Source organism: Trichomonascus vanleenenianus, assembly GCF_965637985.1.
Source record: "Trichomonascus vanleenenianus strain CLIB 3782 genome assembly, contig: TRVA0_051S, whole genome shotgun sequence".
NCBI classification, from domain to species: Eukaryota; Fungi; Ascomycota; class Dipodascomycetes; order Dipodascales; family Trichomonascaceae; genus Blastobotrys; species Blastobotrys vanleenenianus.
Genome location: NW_027481836.1, coordinates 89448 through 105163, shown reverse-complemented (window position 1 = coordinate 105163; position 15716 = coordinate 89448). Strand labels below are relative to the sequence as shown.

The 15716-nt window shown below is 47.1% G+C and overlaps 6 protein-coding genes and 1 non-coding gene across 7 annotated transcripts; 1 reads left to right on the top strand and 6 right to left on the bottom strand.

Moving 5' to 3' along the window:
- Nucleotides 1–2240: 2240 nt before the first annotated feature.
- Nucleotides 2241–3779, top strand: APE1 (M18 family aminopeptidase; the record flags this gene model as incomplete). The annotated part of the gene is made up of 1 exon (XM_076687168.1): nucleotides 2241–3779. The coding sequence occupies one exon, from the start codon at nucleotides 2241–2243 to the stop codon at nucleotides 3777–3779; it is 1539 nt and encodes a 512-aa protein (XP_076538641.1).
- Nucleotides 3780–4051: 272 nt separating this feature from the next.
- AMF1 (Amf1p) lies at nucleotides 4052–5542 on the bottom strand (the record flags this gene model as incomplete). Its single annotated transcript, XM_076687167.1, has 1 exon — nucleotides 4052–5542. The coding sequence occupies one exon, from the start codon at nucleotides 5540–5542 to the stop codon at nucleotides 4052–4054; it is 1491 nt and encodes a 496-aa protein (XP_076538640.1).
- Nucleotides 5543–7064: 1522 nt separating this feature from the next.
- Nucleotides 7065–7784, bottom strand: HSP31 (glutathione-independent methylglyoxalase; the record flags this gene model as incomplete). The annotated part of the gene is made up of 1 exon (XM_076687166.1): nucleotides 7065–7784. The coding sequence occupies one exon, from the start codon at nucleotides 7782–7784 to the stop codon at nucleotides 7065–7067; it is 720 nt and encodes a 239-aa protein (XP_076538639.1).
- A 581-nt stretch (nucleotides 7785–8365) lies between these two features.
- tRNA-Ser(GCT) lies at nucleotides 8366–8468 on the bottom strand. The gene is given in 2 exon segments: nucleotides 8366–8411; nucleotides 8431–8468. It is a non-coding gene; the product is annotated as a tRNA-Ser (tRNA).
- Nucleotides 8469–9164: 696 nt separating this feature from the next.
- Nucleotides 9165–10682, bottom strand: TRVA0_051S00958 (DUF1479 domain-containing protein; the record flags this gene model as incomplete). The annotated part of the gene is made up of 1 exon (XM_076687165.1): nucleotides 9165–10682. The coding sequence occupies one exon, from the start codon at nucleotides 10680–10682 to the stop codon at nucleotides 9165–9167; it is 1518 nt and encodes a 505-aa protein (XP_076538638.1).
- A 1425-nt stretch (nucleotides 10683–12107) lies between these two features.
- On the bottom strand, nucleotides 12108–13067 carry TRVA0_051S00936 (uncharacterized protein; the record flags this gene model as incomplete). The annotated part of the gene is made up of 3 exons (XM_076687164.1): nucleotides 12108–12898; nucleotides 12949–12986; nucleotides 13039–13067. The coding sequence occupies 3 exons, from the start codon at nucleotides 13065–13067 to the stop codon at nucleotides 12108–12110; spliced, it is 858 nt and encodes a 285-aa protein (XP_076538637.1).
- A 617-nt stretch (nucleotides 13068–13684) lies between these two features.
- Nucleotides 13685–14818, bottom strand: ERG6 (sterol 24-C-methyltransferase; the record flags this gene model as incomplete). The annotated part of the gene is made up of 1 exon (XM_076687163.1): nucleotides 13685–14818. One exon carries the CDS (start codon nucleotides 14816–14818, stop codon nucleotides 13685–13687), a length of 1134 nt encoding a protein of 377 aa, XP_076538636.1.
- Nucleotides 14819–15716: the final 898 nt, after the last annotated feature.

Below are 15716 nucleotides of genomic sequence, written 5' to 3'. Positions count from 1 at the left end.
CCTTGGCGATTCGCTCTCGGGTGATGTAACCTGGGTGGAATGGAGTGGTGATGACAACCTCGGCGTCGACAATGTGCTTGTCCAGCTCAGAGTCCTCGCCGTCCTTGTCGGAAGTGGTGACCAGCTCGTGGCCCTGGGACTCGATCCACTGTCGAATGCCGAGCTCGTTCTCAATGCATCCGAGGAGCTTCTCCTCATCCTTGGCGTGCTGGCCGGCGGAGTACAAAACAAGAAGTACCTTTCCCATTGTAGTTAGTTTAATTGAGTGTTTGTAGAGTAGTGTTGTATATCTGTCTGAAGACTGATGATGAATTTTATTCAACGGGGATTATCTACCTGTTTATATAGACATTTGTCGCTTATTTCATTCTCCATTTGAGCAGTATAACTTGGAGTTTGATATCGACGTTGAGCCGCACAGGGGTGCGTTCCGAGCGGATGCCCCGCGTTGAGCCGCACTCCGCCCGTTCCGGACCCGGACCCTTAATGTCGATCACTGAGCCGCACACAGGTTATCCGCGGAGTTTGTGCGGGGCAAACCGGACCCCCATTGGTGCCTGATTGGATCGGCTAACGGCCACCCCCTGAGGCTCGATGAGATTTGTAATATTTGGGTTGTGGCGGCCGAATAAGCAGCGGCTTTTGCTTGCCGCTGAAAACGGCTTACAGTTTCACTGTGAATGAGATACCATGTAAATTGTATTTAAATGAATGAATGAATGAATAATGAGACAAGTCTAGACTAATAATTAATTAATTCCCTACTCCGCAAAATCTATTCTTAGTGTAACAAGTTTGTCATGGTTCAGCCAGCACCGAATCGATTCGAATGTCTGGACCTCGACTACCGGTAATCCATGAGATATTAAACGCCGATGTGTAAGGCTCGGTTGTAAAGCCGAATGACTTAAGAGTAGCATATTAATTGACAGCATTCATCTTGAGAATTACGTACCTGCGCCTTCTACTCTGTGTGCCAAGCACATACCTTTCCCCTAGTATAATTGGGGGGACCAGTCCCCCCAAACCCCCCTGAGGCTCCGCTTCGCGGAGGACGGTAGATCAATTGAAATGACTGTCTCAGTAGAGGTATTCACGGAATTAGTTCTGCTCAGTAGTTAGTTCCGGCATCTACGGTGGTAATACGGGGTTTAAATGAAATTCTTCTTTCGACAAAATACTATCTCCCTAGTATTAACAATATCATTACATTATTAATGACAGCCATTTCCTTGGAGTCTTATCGAATCGCGTCAGTCTTTCCCTCTTTTTCTACCGAACACCAAAGTCGCCTGGCAATTGTCGCCTTTGAGTTATTTAGCATTCTTGTTAAGTGAAGTTTATAATCACTGTTCATTGAAATTATGACTAAGAGATTTAGTTTTTAGCAATACCAGGTACCCCGTTCCCAATAATTTCAAACTTTGCTAAACAAACCAGCGGATCCCAATAACTTTAGACTAGGTAAGTCACAACGGCGGAATTGCAACTTAACCAACTACCATTGGAATATACCTCTAGCGAAGGTGTCGTTAGATTTGGTTTTTTAGATCTAATAATAATCCTGGGCAAAGATAGTCCGAATATCTCAAACATGTCATGCAGGGTCTAACAAACATGTATCTACTTCGTATGTTCAATACCGCAGTGTTAAAATACATACAGCACAGCCAAAGTCAATGCGGAGCTTTAGAACAATTGGCATGATAACACGCAGCATTTAACAGTTGCTACCGGAACCCCATTATTTCTGTCGATAAGATGCCATCAAATATTTTTTTATTGTACCTAACTGTTAATGTATTTAGAGCAGTTACACTGGTATTGTTGTTCATTTTATTGCTGTGTGATGATAACGGCGATAAATTTGTTGTAACTCTTGCGAGAGCCCGTCAAAGATGTGTACGGCTGTAACCATAAGCTGTTACACAGCTCCGCAAAGAAACACTATTCATATCAATAGGAAGGCAGCAGGAAATACACCTTCTTCCCGCCAAAATCCAATTGAGCGATGTAAACCTCCTATCTGCAATAATTCACATATGCAATACGTAATAATGAATTTTGCAGAGTCACAGGCATCTTATCGTGCATCGATACGGCCTTGGCCCTGTGGGGTGGTGGCTGGGGGGTCGGATGCCGATTATGGCGTAATGGCGAACGGCACCATCGCCGTGATAAAAAGCGCCGTTACCGTCTCTCATAAACATCTTTCTTACACTCTACACATACACAACACGATGAACACTATTAAGAGCACTGCCTCCTCGGGTCGTCAGGCTCAATTGGAGGCTCTGAGCACCGGCGAGGCCCCAGTTCCGGCTACCCAGGCCCCCAAGACCTCCAAGGGCTACTCTCCGTCCTCGGAGCATGACCCCAAGACCTCCCCCGAGGAATACTCGGAACGGTTCTTGGACTTCATGTACAAGAGTCCGACGACGTTCCATGCCATTGCGAACGTCTCCAAGCTGTTGGAGGAGAATGGCTTTGTCTACCTGTCCGAGAGGGAGCTGTGGGACGACAAGTTTGCAGCCAACAAGGGAAAGCGGTTCTACACGACTCGAAACGGGTCCTCCCTTGCTGCGTTTGTCGTCGGAAAGGACTGGAAGCCGGGTAAGGGCATTGGTCTTATTGGAGCTCACATTGACGCCCTTACTCTCAAGGTGAAGCCCATCTCCAACAAGGACAATAAGGATGGCTACACGCAGATTGGAGTGGCTCCATATGCTGGCTCGCTAAACAAGACCTGGTGGGACCGCGAGCTCGGAATTGGTGGCCGACTTATCGTCAAAGACGATAAGGCTGTTAGGTCGAAGCTCGTTAAGATTCCGCATCCAATTGGCATTATTCCGTCCCTGGCACCGCACTTTGGCCTACCGGAGAACGGACCGTTCAATAAGGAGACCCAGATGACTCCAATTTACGGTCTCGAGCAGAGCTATGAAGATGAGCCGGAGGCTACCGAGGACGAGAAGAAGAGTCCCGTATATGGCAAGCATAGCCTGCCATTGCTGCGAGAATTGGCCAAGCGGGCCGATGTAGAGCTTAAAGACGTATTGTCGGTTGAATTGGAGATGTTTGATGTGCACCACGGTGAGGTTGGTGGCCTGCGAAAGGATCTGCTGTTCTGCCCACGAATTGACGACAAGATCTGTTCCTATGCGGCTATCAATGGCCTCATTGAGGGCGTGGAGAAGCTCGAAAAGGCTGGAGAGCTCTCTATTGTCGCTCTTTATGATAACGAAGAGATTGGCAGTCTGCAGAAGCAGGGCGCTCAGGGTAACCTTATGGAAGGCGTAGTAGACAGAGTTTTGGCCCAGTACGGCAGCGACGATGAGATTAAGCGTCTTACCTACGCCAACTCTTTCTTCGTTTCTTCGGACGTGTGCCATGCTGTTAACCCGAACTTCTCCGAGGTTTATCTTGAGCACCACAAGCCACGGCTCAATGTGGGCCCGGGTATCTACTACGATCCTAACGGCCACATGACCACGGATGCTGTGTCTGCGGCCATTGCCGAAGAGGTTGGTCGACAGGCGGGTTGTGAGCTCCAGTACTTCCAGATTCGCAACGACTCTCGATCTGGAGGCACTATTGGGCCGTATATTTCGTCTAAGAACGGTATCCGGGCCATTGACTTGGGTATTCCACAGCTGGCCATGCACAGTATTCGAGCCACTACGGGTTCCAAGGATGTTTGGTTGGGCGTAAGGTACTTCCGAGCTGTTCTTGAGCTGTGGGGCGATATCGATGCGCAGTTCAAGCTCGGCGATTTGTAATGTTTACACTAATAGACGGTTTCGCGTAGCTTACTTGGGGGGACCAGTCCCCCCAAACCCCCCTGGGGCTCCGCTACGCGGAGAATAGTAGTCCTGTCTGTTCAATTCCTCCGCGAGGCGGAGCCGCTGGCCTCGAATACACTCCTTGCTAGAAGTAATGGCCCTTGGGCTCCGCTACGCGTAGTAGTTTATCTATGTAACTCAATGGAACTCATCTTTGGGTTTAATAATGCAAAGTATATTAAAAATTAGATCTATGCAAACTCGGATAGTTAGTTTTTCTTCTTTCTTTTGATGATATCTGAAAGGACAGCAGAAGAAGCGATGACGATCCCCAGACAACTAAAACCGATGCCTGTGTAAAGAGCCGACCGGTAGCCACGCAGGATATCATGCGGCGTTTGTGGATTAGGTACAGTATATCTCTGGACCGTACCAGCAATTCCCAGGCCAATGGAGATAGAGTAATTAACTGCCGTTGCTACGAGCGAGGCAGCAATTCCTTGGTGAGCCCGCGGAACCGAAGCACTTAGCAGGAGAGTAGCAGCAGGGAAACTCATGTCCATTCCCCAGGGCGCAATCAAAACAGACACAAAAGTCTGAGCCCAGTAGACCTGAGCTGGTGGCAAAGTTGCAATGAGGACCGTGGCTACGCAGAATGCAAACATGGAAATCAACAGAATCACGGAGGTTGGAATCCGCGACATGAGTACACCAGTAGCCAACGAGGCACACAGACCGCTAATCGCAGCAGCAGAGAACTTGGCGACCATGAGAATGGGCGTGTTGCCCTCGACTACCTCCAAAACCTGGAACGTGAAGAAGACCCACACGCCGAAAGTCGCCCAGCCGCAGACGATGCTCCCGAGAGCACAGCAAATTCGCGCGTTGAACACTGTCAGGGGCACAAGAGGCTGCGCCGCTACTTTCAGTTCAATATAGATGAATGCAGCTAAGAAGAGAAGCCCGATAATTAGCAGGACGTAAGTATAGAACCGTGACCACCCGACAATTGGGGCCTGATTCCACGCTACGTTAAACAAAACGAGCCCACCGACCCCAGTGAACGCGCCGAGGTAGTCGAACCGCTTCCCTTCTTCTTCTTCGCTCTCATCCCTGGCAGGGATAACGAAGTAAGCGGCCACCGTGACTACGGTAGCACAGATAGCCATGAGGTAAAACGACCACGCCCAATGGGCGAACATAGCTAGGAGAGCCGCAAACAAGCCTCCCAAGACGTATCCACCAGGCGCACAAGCACCAAAGAGCGCAAATGCCATATGCTTACGCTTACCCTCCGGATATGTTCTTCCCAGTAAGGCAAGACTATTGGGCATGAGAATTGCTGGGCCAATGCCCTGGAGTCCCCTACACACATCGAAAAAGATGCTGGTCGAGACGTAGTTGCTCAATCCGCAGATGAGGGACCAGAAAGCCATCCAGGCAAAACCAATCAGAAAGAGCTTCTTGTGGCCGTACATATCTCCAAGCCGCCCAGCGGGGAGAATGAAGGTCCCGACGGTAAGACTATATGCAGCAATGTACCAGCTGCGTCTCCCGTCGTTATGCTCGTCTCCGAAGCTCGATCCGATGATCTGGAGAGGAACGTTCGCCATACCCACGGCTGCTTGGGTGAACATCTGAGCGCACATAACAATGAACACAAATGTCATCTCCCTAGGCAGGCCCATCGGAGGGATAGTCTTGGGCATCTGACCATTAGACTCAGAAGCCACAACCTCCTTGGTCGAATTCTCGGGCATATTTTGGTAGTCCTCGTCGGAGGAGACCATGTTCGAACCTCCTTCCAGTATGCACTCTGGGATTATGTCGGACTTTATGCTAGGATCGTTCATCATATTAACCGATAACCTAGTGTAAAGGAGGGAGAGAGAGAGATATTAGGACTTGGTGGTTTATATATATATATATATCACTAGGTCATGGAGTGAAAATTCTAGAGCCTGAGTATACTAATCATGCACCCGCAGCAATGGCATTTAGTAATTTCGTACTAATGTCTCACTGGTCTTTTGCTGTTCGACTTTCATTCTTCGATCGAGTAGTCGTCTCCCAGCACTGAAATGCTGAATTCATTTATCAAACTACAATAAATATGCTCCCACAATTCTCTCGATACCCATCAAGTCTAGATATGGTTACTTCAAGGGCTGTCCGAGGGAAAATTTCGTCTTCAGCCGTGGATCGACATGCTTTTGGGTCTCAAAGAAGGCTAAGCCGCAGGTACTACTCCCATCGTGAGGCTAGTACTACATAAGCCTTCCAAATATTACAGCAATGAAACTATAGAATACGGCTACGACGAGGCGCACGGCTTTCAAAACCGATCAGAAAATTTTCCCGTCGCATTAGACCCAGGGATCGTGGTTGGGTGCATGCTAAAATGCCAAGCTACTGTGTTGGCTTCCTATAATGGGTAGTCCCGGTTCCGAAGTCGGATCGATGCTCCGGTTCCTCCCCCCACCCCCACCGACCAATTTACGCGTCCCCTACGCGCGACCGGCCCGACGCGATCTCCGGGCTCCGGTACCTTGCAGTTCGATATACGTTAGATAAAAGAATTTTTTCAATACTGTAATTAAATATTAACTAAGATAATTTGATTAATTCGTGTTGATCGATCCATTGGTACTGTACGCGATGCGACAAGCTTTGGGAGGGAATATCGGATGGCAGCTTGATGGCAGGCTGGAACCCTTAAAGATTTGGGCTGTTGGATCGCCTGTTACAGGTACGGTGAGAGTCAATTCAAAAAAAAATTTACGAGACTACTACCTGGTAAGTCACATGAGTGTGAAGATGGACCAAGTTCTAGTATGTTCAGTGCCCGTGGTATGCGATCACGAAAAAATGGTTGACAACACGTTTGATCACGATAAATTGGTTGACAACATGTTAGTAAGGCATGCGGTTTAAACTACAAATGCCTTACACAGTTTAGTAATTTATCACCATGCAGCTTCGTACCGGTATTTTAGGTAGCTATCGTACACGACTCCCGTGTTCACAATCTAGTACATACTGGGTAAGATCATTTTCATAGTACCTCTTGGTAATCGAATGGATAAACTAGAATTCACCGAGCCAAAAAGTCTAATATGGTATCACCAACATAGCAGGGTAATAAATTGCTGATACATTCTGTTGAAAGACGCTTCGAGATTCGCAGTCCTGACAGAGGAAACGGAGATCGGTAAGCACATTGGACCAGCGACCCAATTGGTCCATGATATGTGGTATTCCATTGATTAATTAACATATTCCCTACAATGAATCAAAAGCCTTAACGATTGCTTCGGCAGTGACGTGGGCAGATGCTGGGTTGGCACCAGTAACAATTCGTCCATCAGTATGCGCAAAGGCATCCCACGGTCCAGGTGGTGCAACGTATGTCGCTTCAGCGTCTGCCGCAGCACTCTCAATAGTCGCACGGTTCCAGCTCTTGATCGTATCCAAAACACCCTCTTCCTCTTCGCCCTGTGTGGTAAATCCGGTCACCTTCTTCCCGGCGATAACAGATTTACCCGTCTCTTTGTCCCTAATTCCGGGCAAAATTGCGGGTCCATGGCACACAGCACTTACAATCCCCCCGGAGCTGTAGACATCTGCCGCCAACTTCTGCAATTTGGTTGCATTGGGGTAGTCAATCAGAGTTGCGTGTCCACCGCTGGCAAAAAAAACACCGAAGTCAGAAGGGTTCACATCAGACGCTTTATGCAACTTGTCTAGCTTCCTTCTAAATTCACTTCCATGGTCTTCCCAGACTTTACGATCCTCACCAGAGAGCCACTCCTTTGTCTCCGAAAGCCAATCAACGTAATAAGTACCAGTTTCCGAGGCAAACTCAACCTCGAAACCAGCCTTTTTGAAAACATTGAAAGGGTGCAAAGCTTCAGTAATGAAAAGCCCAGTCTCTTTTCCTTCCGGATAAAGCGGAGCATGAGCAGATGTGACTGAAATAAGAACCTTACGAGGTGGTGCCATTTTAAGCAATATACTAGGTAAACGTACTCATTATTCTTCGAGGCAATAAGGCCCTTTTATATTTTTGCCACGAAAAATCGTCTGCAACATGATTCGCGTAAAGTTCTAAAGCTGAGTTGCCGTTTCTCTTTGTTCCAATTGATCGGTACCACCTCTCTAATATACCAGTGCTATTTACGTCTTCATTTCCCCGTCAACTCTGGCTCACATTACTCCATGAAGTTTCCAAGGCTTTGGTGTTTTAAACTCAATTGCTTGGTGAGATGGGGGAAGGGTGCAGCACTTGCTCTCTGTAGGGAATTCCTGTTTGGGCTGAGTAGCAAACAACAGAAACTCGACAGAACATTCATATTGCGAATTAATAGACCGAATAATGTCATTATTCATGCATTCAAGTGTATGCGAAGGCATATATATATGTCTCTTGTGATCATTATATATAGCTTTCCAAGTGTTTTGCAATATTAATATTGTATACACTTGTTGAAGTCGTGCGCCGACATCGATCTATATATATAAAAAGTCGGTATTTGGATTATTAATCGCTGACTAATCACGAAATGCGCGCGCGCAAAAAAGAGCGTCACGGACAGGATTCGAACCTGCGCAGGTAGAACCCATTGCCTAAGCTTTACAGAATCCTATAATAGCAGGGCAACGCCTTAACCACTCGGCCACCGGGACCGCTTGTTCTTCCGAGATCGGATTTCTGTCCTTTAAGAAGTAGCAATTTTCTGCTTAGTAATCGATTAGTCATCATTTTTTGGGGCTTTAATAACTGGTCTAATTTTGATATTTAAGCAAATTTTTATTAGCTGTGCAGTTATAGTGGCTTTATTATTTAGTATATTTAAGTAACAGCAATTTTTGACACAACTAGGCTTGGCAATTGGACAAAAATGAATTTCCCCCCATTTTTCGACTTTTTGGAACCGCAAATTTCGAATATATCTGTACTTTTAGCCCAATGAATGAATTGAATGAATGAATGAATGAATCGTCTGAGGCTACTTAATGTTCTGCCATTGATTATATTTGTTTATGTTGAGTCGGCTGTTGAAGCCAAATGTTTAGACACAGTCTTCCTTAGCGCTAGCTTAGACTCTAATCAAAATATATTATTATAATGAATCGTCTGAATTTCGAGCCTGTTGCGACTGTGTCACCAATTGAGTTAGGCTTATATAGGACATAGTACATCAACATATTTGTCTGCTAAACAAACAGTTCAACATATTATAACAAATCAATGAAAATCAAAAACCTTTGGTTGATGGGGCCGATTTCCTTAGCGCGGGCTTTATATGAATGAATCGTCTATATTTTCCGAGCCCGTTACGACTGCGTCACCAGCTAGGGTTTAGGCTTTAAATAGTTCTTTTATCCCCACAGCGTCCTGTTAGCCAATTCGTACATCTTTCGTTCGCCCTCGTTCTGCGCCGCGTTCACGTCAAACGGAACCTCGCCGACACCCATGGCACGTTTGCCATCCGTAGACTTGATATCGTCGACTGTACCAACTCCAATGAACTTAGACTCACCAATTCCACCGTTTTGTGGGAAGTCAGGGCCCGGAGCCAACTCATAGAAATGTTTTCTTATTTCGACCAAATGCTCAAGGTTAGACTCTGTCAGTGGACATGCTGGGATATACAACACAGAAGCATCGGACATGCCACCGTGCTCGCCCTCCACCTGATGAATGGTATCGCAATGCCAGGCTACGTAGTCACCTGGATTCATGTGCGGAATGGACACCATTGTATCGCTGAGGTGAAGATGGGGGTGGCTAATGTGGGTCATCTCCTGGCTGTACCCAGGCATAGTGTTAGGGAAGCAACTGGTACCACCGGTGAACTCCCAGGGAACGTCCAAGTTATTGTCTGTGATCTCATAGTTGGCACCTGGAGACTTAATGGCTGTCTGCGGAGCGAAGAAAGGCCTAAGCAGCAGATAAGATGCGGCCTCCTTGAGGAACGGATTGACCTTCAAGCTACCCTGACCTGGGCCTGAGGAAGACATTGAGAGCCATCCTTGGAACATTCTGAACATTGAGCACTGCCCGGCCTGTTGATGCAGATCAGAGCGAGCAGTCAATCGGTGGTTGTAGTCAAATGGATCGAACTCTTCCCATTTGCCTTCAAAGATCTTGTCATACACCTTACTGTATTCGAGATCCTCCCATCGCTCAATGCCGCCCGTGTCTACATGTGGACCCAAGCTGAACTTGCTATTTCCGGGTTGTCTGATTCTCAGCCTGTCGGCGTAGGTCAAGGGGCTGTTGGTAGATATCATCTGTGGGGTAGTAGAACTCGTATGCCAGAGATTGTTCAAGGCTTTCTGAACATCAATGGAGTTCTGAATTGACCGCCCCGCGAGCTGGGGCTTGGACCAATACAGCTCAAATACCGTTGGGTTTTCTTTCGGGAAAGAGATGACTGGGTTGTTCTTGATATACTCGTCAAGATCGTACTTCCATTGTCGGGCCTCTTTTTGAGGAATGACATTTCGAACTATAGCCACACCAGTCTTTCGAATCAATGCCTGGTGTTCTTCGTCAAAAGTGACATTACCCGTCGCATCTCGTTTCAGGTCGGAAACATCAATCTGAGGGATCACTGCGTTGCCATGCTTTCGCACCCTGGCGACCTCCTCTTCAAGCTTATTGAGAAGGCTATTCCAAGACTCCTTAAGCTTATCCTCACGGCCATTAAAGATTCTGGTCTGGACAGCCTTGTACGATTCGTCCAAGGCACCAACCGTGAGGCCACTGAGAGAAGGGAAGCTTGAGGATATATCCCCCGCAGTAGGATCCTTGGCGGCACTGCCAGTCATAGCAGTCCTGACCTGGCCGTTAAGTCCGTGTCTTAACTTCTTCACAACCTGCTGTCTGAACATTTTTAGTGATTGTTGTTAGAAATCGCGCAATGAGCTGTATTTATATACTTTATATATCTAGACCTATGATCTCCACAGATCGTTGCATGGTCTGCATCTCTAGTGGAGAACCCCAAGTTCCGGCTGATTCTTTCCAATCGTGGTAATCAACTTTCATCGATTTCTATATCGATCCCTATTCGGAAACCAAAATACCCTCCAAAACTCCTGTGTTCATAGCTCATCGAGACTCCAGCGGGTGTTCACTTCCGAAAGTCCGTGCTAGTACGCGGGGAAGGTGATTTTGTACTTTGATTTCCTATTTGGGAAATGGTTCACGACACAGCCGCACGTCTTGTGGTCAAACCAACCTCTGGGTATTGAAGATGGCGGCCTTTGACACAGCCATTCCCGGGGATAATACGAAGTAATGCAGGAAAGTACTGTTACATGCCCCTCAAGAGAGTATGCAAAACATGCCGGCTACCCCTCCAACTCATTCGCCGTTGTAATTTCCCAAGCTTCTGTTCGCCAATTGAGAGAGCGACGGATAAATTGATGCGGCAGGTGTACCCCCCCGCCTGAATATGAGCCGCACCATAACGACGTTATGTAATATCTGCGGCACAGTACATAGAAGGGGCAGAATTTCTAAATATCGTGCAGACGAATTTGGTCACTAGTTGACGATAGAATAGCTATAGCCCAAATATTGAAGATTAATGAATACCTGGGACATCTAGCCAATAACCAACTGTACACACACACTCATTCAACTGTACCTTACGCTTCTAGTGCCTTCAAGGATATCCTAACTCCCATTCACTTCCAGCAAGCTCAATGGAGGGGGGGTTGACCTCTTACCAACTCCCATAGCCTTCATGTCGTCAAGGGTCAGGGTATTCCTTTTCTCCTCCAATTCCCACAAACTTTTATTTCGGCATTCCCGAGAAGTCTACGGAATGTACAATGCAGTCGTATCATTGAGGTTTGTATTTTCGCAACCGATCGGATTGATTTCCAGAGTTACGAAACATGTATTCGCGGTTAAACAGGAGTCTCTCCTGGACAGCCCTAAGCTTTGCAGCACATAGCGCCATTACCAGTAGAATAGTAGTACGCCTTTTTTGTCAAGTTGGATAAATCGTGTTTCATCATTGTTATTGGAAGACCACTATATGGAACTTTGGAGTTACATATGTATGGTGAAGTACAAAACCATGCCGCAGTGGGATGCCGTCTAAGTTATACGACAGCAATATCTGTCGTTAAATACCCTTTAGCGAAAGCTGCCTATCTCGAACTTTATCGACGCTACAATCTCTCCCTATTTTTGGGATCTATCTTGGGCATCGAGAAGATCCTTAATGGGACAAAAGGCCCATGTATGTACAAATGGTATTAAATATCTAAATCGTCAAAAATCTATAGCTCATAATCTCGTAATCATTCCAATTCTCTCTCTATTCCCTGCGTCTCATCTTTCTTCCTCAGATCCGGGTTGATCGTTTCTACAATGATCATAGAGAGGATACCCGACGGCAGCGAATGCATTAATCTAACATGCAAGCCCTTGAAGAGCGCCCTAAACAGTCCCACCTCTCGAATGAGGTTGCGAGCCACAATGAAAACGCTCTTCTGATCATCAGGCCGCAGTCTGGATATCTCGTCCGAAACGGCTAACTGGGTCCGCGTTTTAACCACATCCAAAAAGTTCGATGCCGTAGCACCAGTGGTACAGGCCACCGCTGATGCCACACCATATTGCATTGCGCTCAGGGGCTTATGCGGATTCTCTTTAGCCAAATGCGACTTGATCATCTCGTACGTCGTCCACCACACTACTGAATGAGGCAAAAACACGCCGATGCCCATCCAGTACCCTCTAAAGAACCCTTTAGGCCCTTCTTTTTTCTGTATATCCCGGATCAAGTCGAAAGTGGTCTTCTTCCCGGTAGTCTCCAGGATCTGCATCCTGCCTTTGACAACCTCCATCGGCGTCCATATGACAGAGGAGAGGATTTCCGACACTGCACCACTTATAACGAAGTTCGATATCGCATCTCCACCGAGGTAGGGCGTCAGCTCGCGTTTGCATTGGCGGTAGGACACCATGTATACTGTGAAAGCCGGGGTAGTCAGTGCAACGGCGGCACCCAGGCCCCGCCAGTACCTCGCGAATGGAAGGACATAACTGAAATTCGTGCTCGTTTGCTGGAGTGTCCTTATAGTGTCGACTATAGCTGGTTAGTCCATCGGGATCACTCGTGCGAGTGGTTAAACTTACGCGGATGGAATGCAATTTTACTGCCTACCGCTCCAGCCCTATTATCATTTCGTTAGACAAAGTCCGACAAGGAAAGCCCGTAACACTTACACAGAGGCTGCAATCGTAGGGAAATCCATATGGCCAAAGTGTCAATTCGGAAGAGATTCGGTATTTAATTTTAAACGATAAGGTCAAGAGTCACGCATGTATCGTTAGCCGATACCCCGAAAAAGGCCCGGCGGCTTGAAATTTTTACCGACGTCCGAGTTTGGCAACTTTACCGTGCAGCCAACTGACACCCGCACTTGCGGTGCAATCGGCCGCTATTGATTCGCTGATAAGCCAGTCGTTGCATATAGCGCTGACGTAGTTTATTTTACTGTGTTTGCAAGTGTCATATCCTCTGTGGAGTAGGCGTATTTAATGGCATTGTATATGCCTCCGACTGTTTATTATTACTCGTGTGGAAAAGTTGTGGAGTACCCGTAGGGATATAATTTTTGTGTCTCAAAATCTGAAACTTGTAATTGAGTTCTTCTTATATTCTTTAGGCCGATTCTAGGACTAAAGGATATAGAAAACCATAATTTTACATTCTTATAACCGGTATATTTCAGGACTAAAGGTTATAGAAAACCGTAGTATCCGTAGGGTATTAATATCGCGTCGTAGCCCATTCATGCAGTTCAGAATAACATTGTCCATAAATTAGAATAATTAATTGTCGCAAAAAATACAGGTTAAATATTACAGATTAGTTCTCTGGCTTCTTAACAATGTAGAGCATCATAGGAGTAAACAGCTCCTCCTTGGCACCGTTAACCAGATGAATGGCAGCCTCCTCAAGAGCCTGAGTAACCTTCTTGGTGCCCTTTGGCAGGATGCCAATCTTCTCAAGCAGGCCAGAACCCTCCATGGTGATCATTCGGCCCAACTTGGATACTCGGAAGACGGTGAAGAGATCACCGAGGCTCTGAGCGTACTTCCACTCGCCAGAAAGTGGGTAGTACCATGGGATCTCATCACCCATGTTGGCAAGGTCCTTGGTGTACTGGATCTCGAAACCAACGTTCTTGAGCGCCTGCTCAGCAACCTCGGCCTTGTACATCTTTGGAATACCGTCACCAACCTCGATACCGTAGGCAATCTCACGGTGTCGTGGGTTGGACTCGTCGTACTTATCGGTCAGAACCCACTCGTAGACACCGAAAGTCCCGCCTGGCTTGAGAACTCGGTAGATCTCGCCGTAAACACCCTCGAGAACCGGGGCGTGGACAGTAGCCTCGATAGCATACACAGCATCAAACGACGCATCTGGGAAGTCCATCTGCATAAAGTCACCCTTGACGAAAGTCGTCTTGCCCTCGAGACCCTGTCGCTTGGACACGTTGGTGGCTCGGGCGATCTGGTAGTCATTGTTGTTGAGACCAACGATCTCGGCCCCGGTGAATCGCTGGATCTCTCGGGCTGGACCACCGATACCACAGCCAACATCAAGAACCTTCATACCCTCCCGGATGCCCATTTTGTGAGCAAGGAAGTGCTCGTGTCGCGCAGTGGCCTGTCGGAAAGCTTCACCCTTGTAATATCGCGAGAAGTGGAAGGAAGAGCCCCAGCCGTACTCGTAGAAGTCGGTCACCAGGTTGTAGTAGTGCTTGGTGAGGTCGGCGTAGTCGTCAAGTCGGGCCTGTTTGTCCTCCTCAGTCTCCTCCTTAGGACCCTTATTGTCCCAGTGCTTGAAGTAGCCGTCGACAGCAGCCTGTTGGGCGTCTCGGTTCTTGCCCATAACGGCACCGAGGCCGCTTCGCTCGGCGGACCCGTACATCGCCTTGGCGAATTCGGCGTCCTTCTTGTAGTCCTTCTGTGCCAATTTTGGAGTTTGCGACATCTCTATAGAGGGGGGTTGTGTGCAGTCGAGGAAATTGGTCGCTTCCACGTTCATCGAAATATTTCAGAGGAAAGGGGGGTTGGAGGAGGCTGATTTTACCGGGCCGGAATAGCTAAACGAGGAATACGGAAGCAGCGATGCTCAGGGGGTGAAAAATTCCCTTTTGGGTAACACGTTGAAAAAAGCAGCCTTCCACATTGACGACGAAGTTCTATGCTTTTATATACACAACTTACAACTGCTTTCGTCTGCTTTTCGCTTGCAGCTTGTTTGACGGTTCGGGTGACGGGTGGATTTTAGTTGCCGGTTCATTTTTTAGAGGTCTGTGCTACGAGACAATGCCTGGCTGTGCCTCGCTTAAGAGGGGTATAATCACACTCTAAACTCACCGTTTATGAGTTTTCGGGCGGATAAGAGACATCAATAGGGCCCCATTGGTTATCATTACGATAACATATCATTGTTCGAGTTTGTTTTGAGGAGTAACGATTGATTTAAGCGATAAAATCGTATAAGTTACTTTATTCTGTTATCCTAACAATACTCCAACAATTCTAATATATTCCCTATAAGATAAGTCATATTGAGTAACAACTAGCCAAGTATTGGTATTTCATTCTTCGTAGGCTCATGCTCTGATGATATCATTACTTTAGAACTGCAGCATTGAATAGCTCGAGAGCGATGCGGCAATAGGGGATCGGCGCTCGTATCTAATGCGACGGGTGAAACATCGCATGCCCCGCGTGCTGTTATATTCTTTTACGCCGTTTGATACTGACGCCGTTATCGATCTACATAGACCATTCAGGTCACAGAAATACGCGGCTTACCCGAATAACTTCATTGGCTTGGTATATTCCTATAAATAAATTACACTGATTGGCGGTTTCAATAA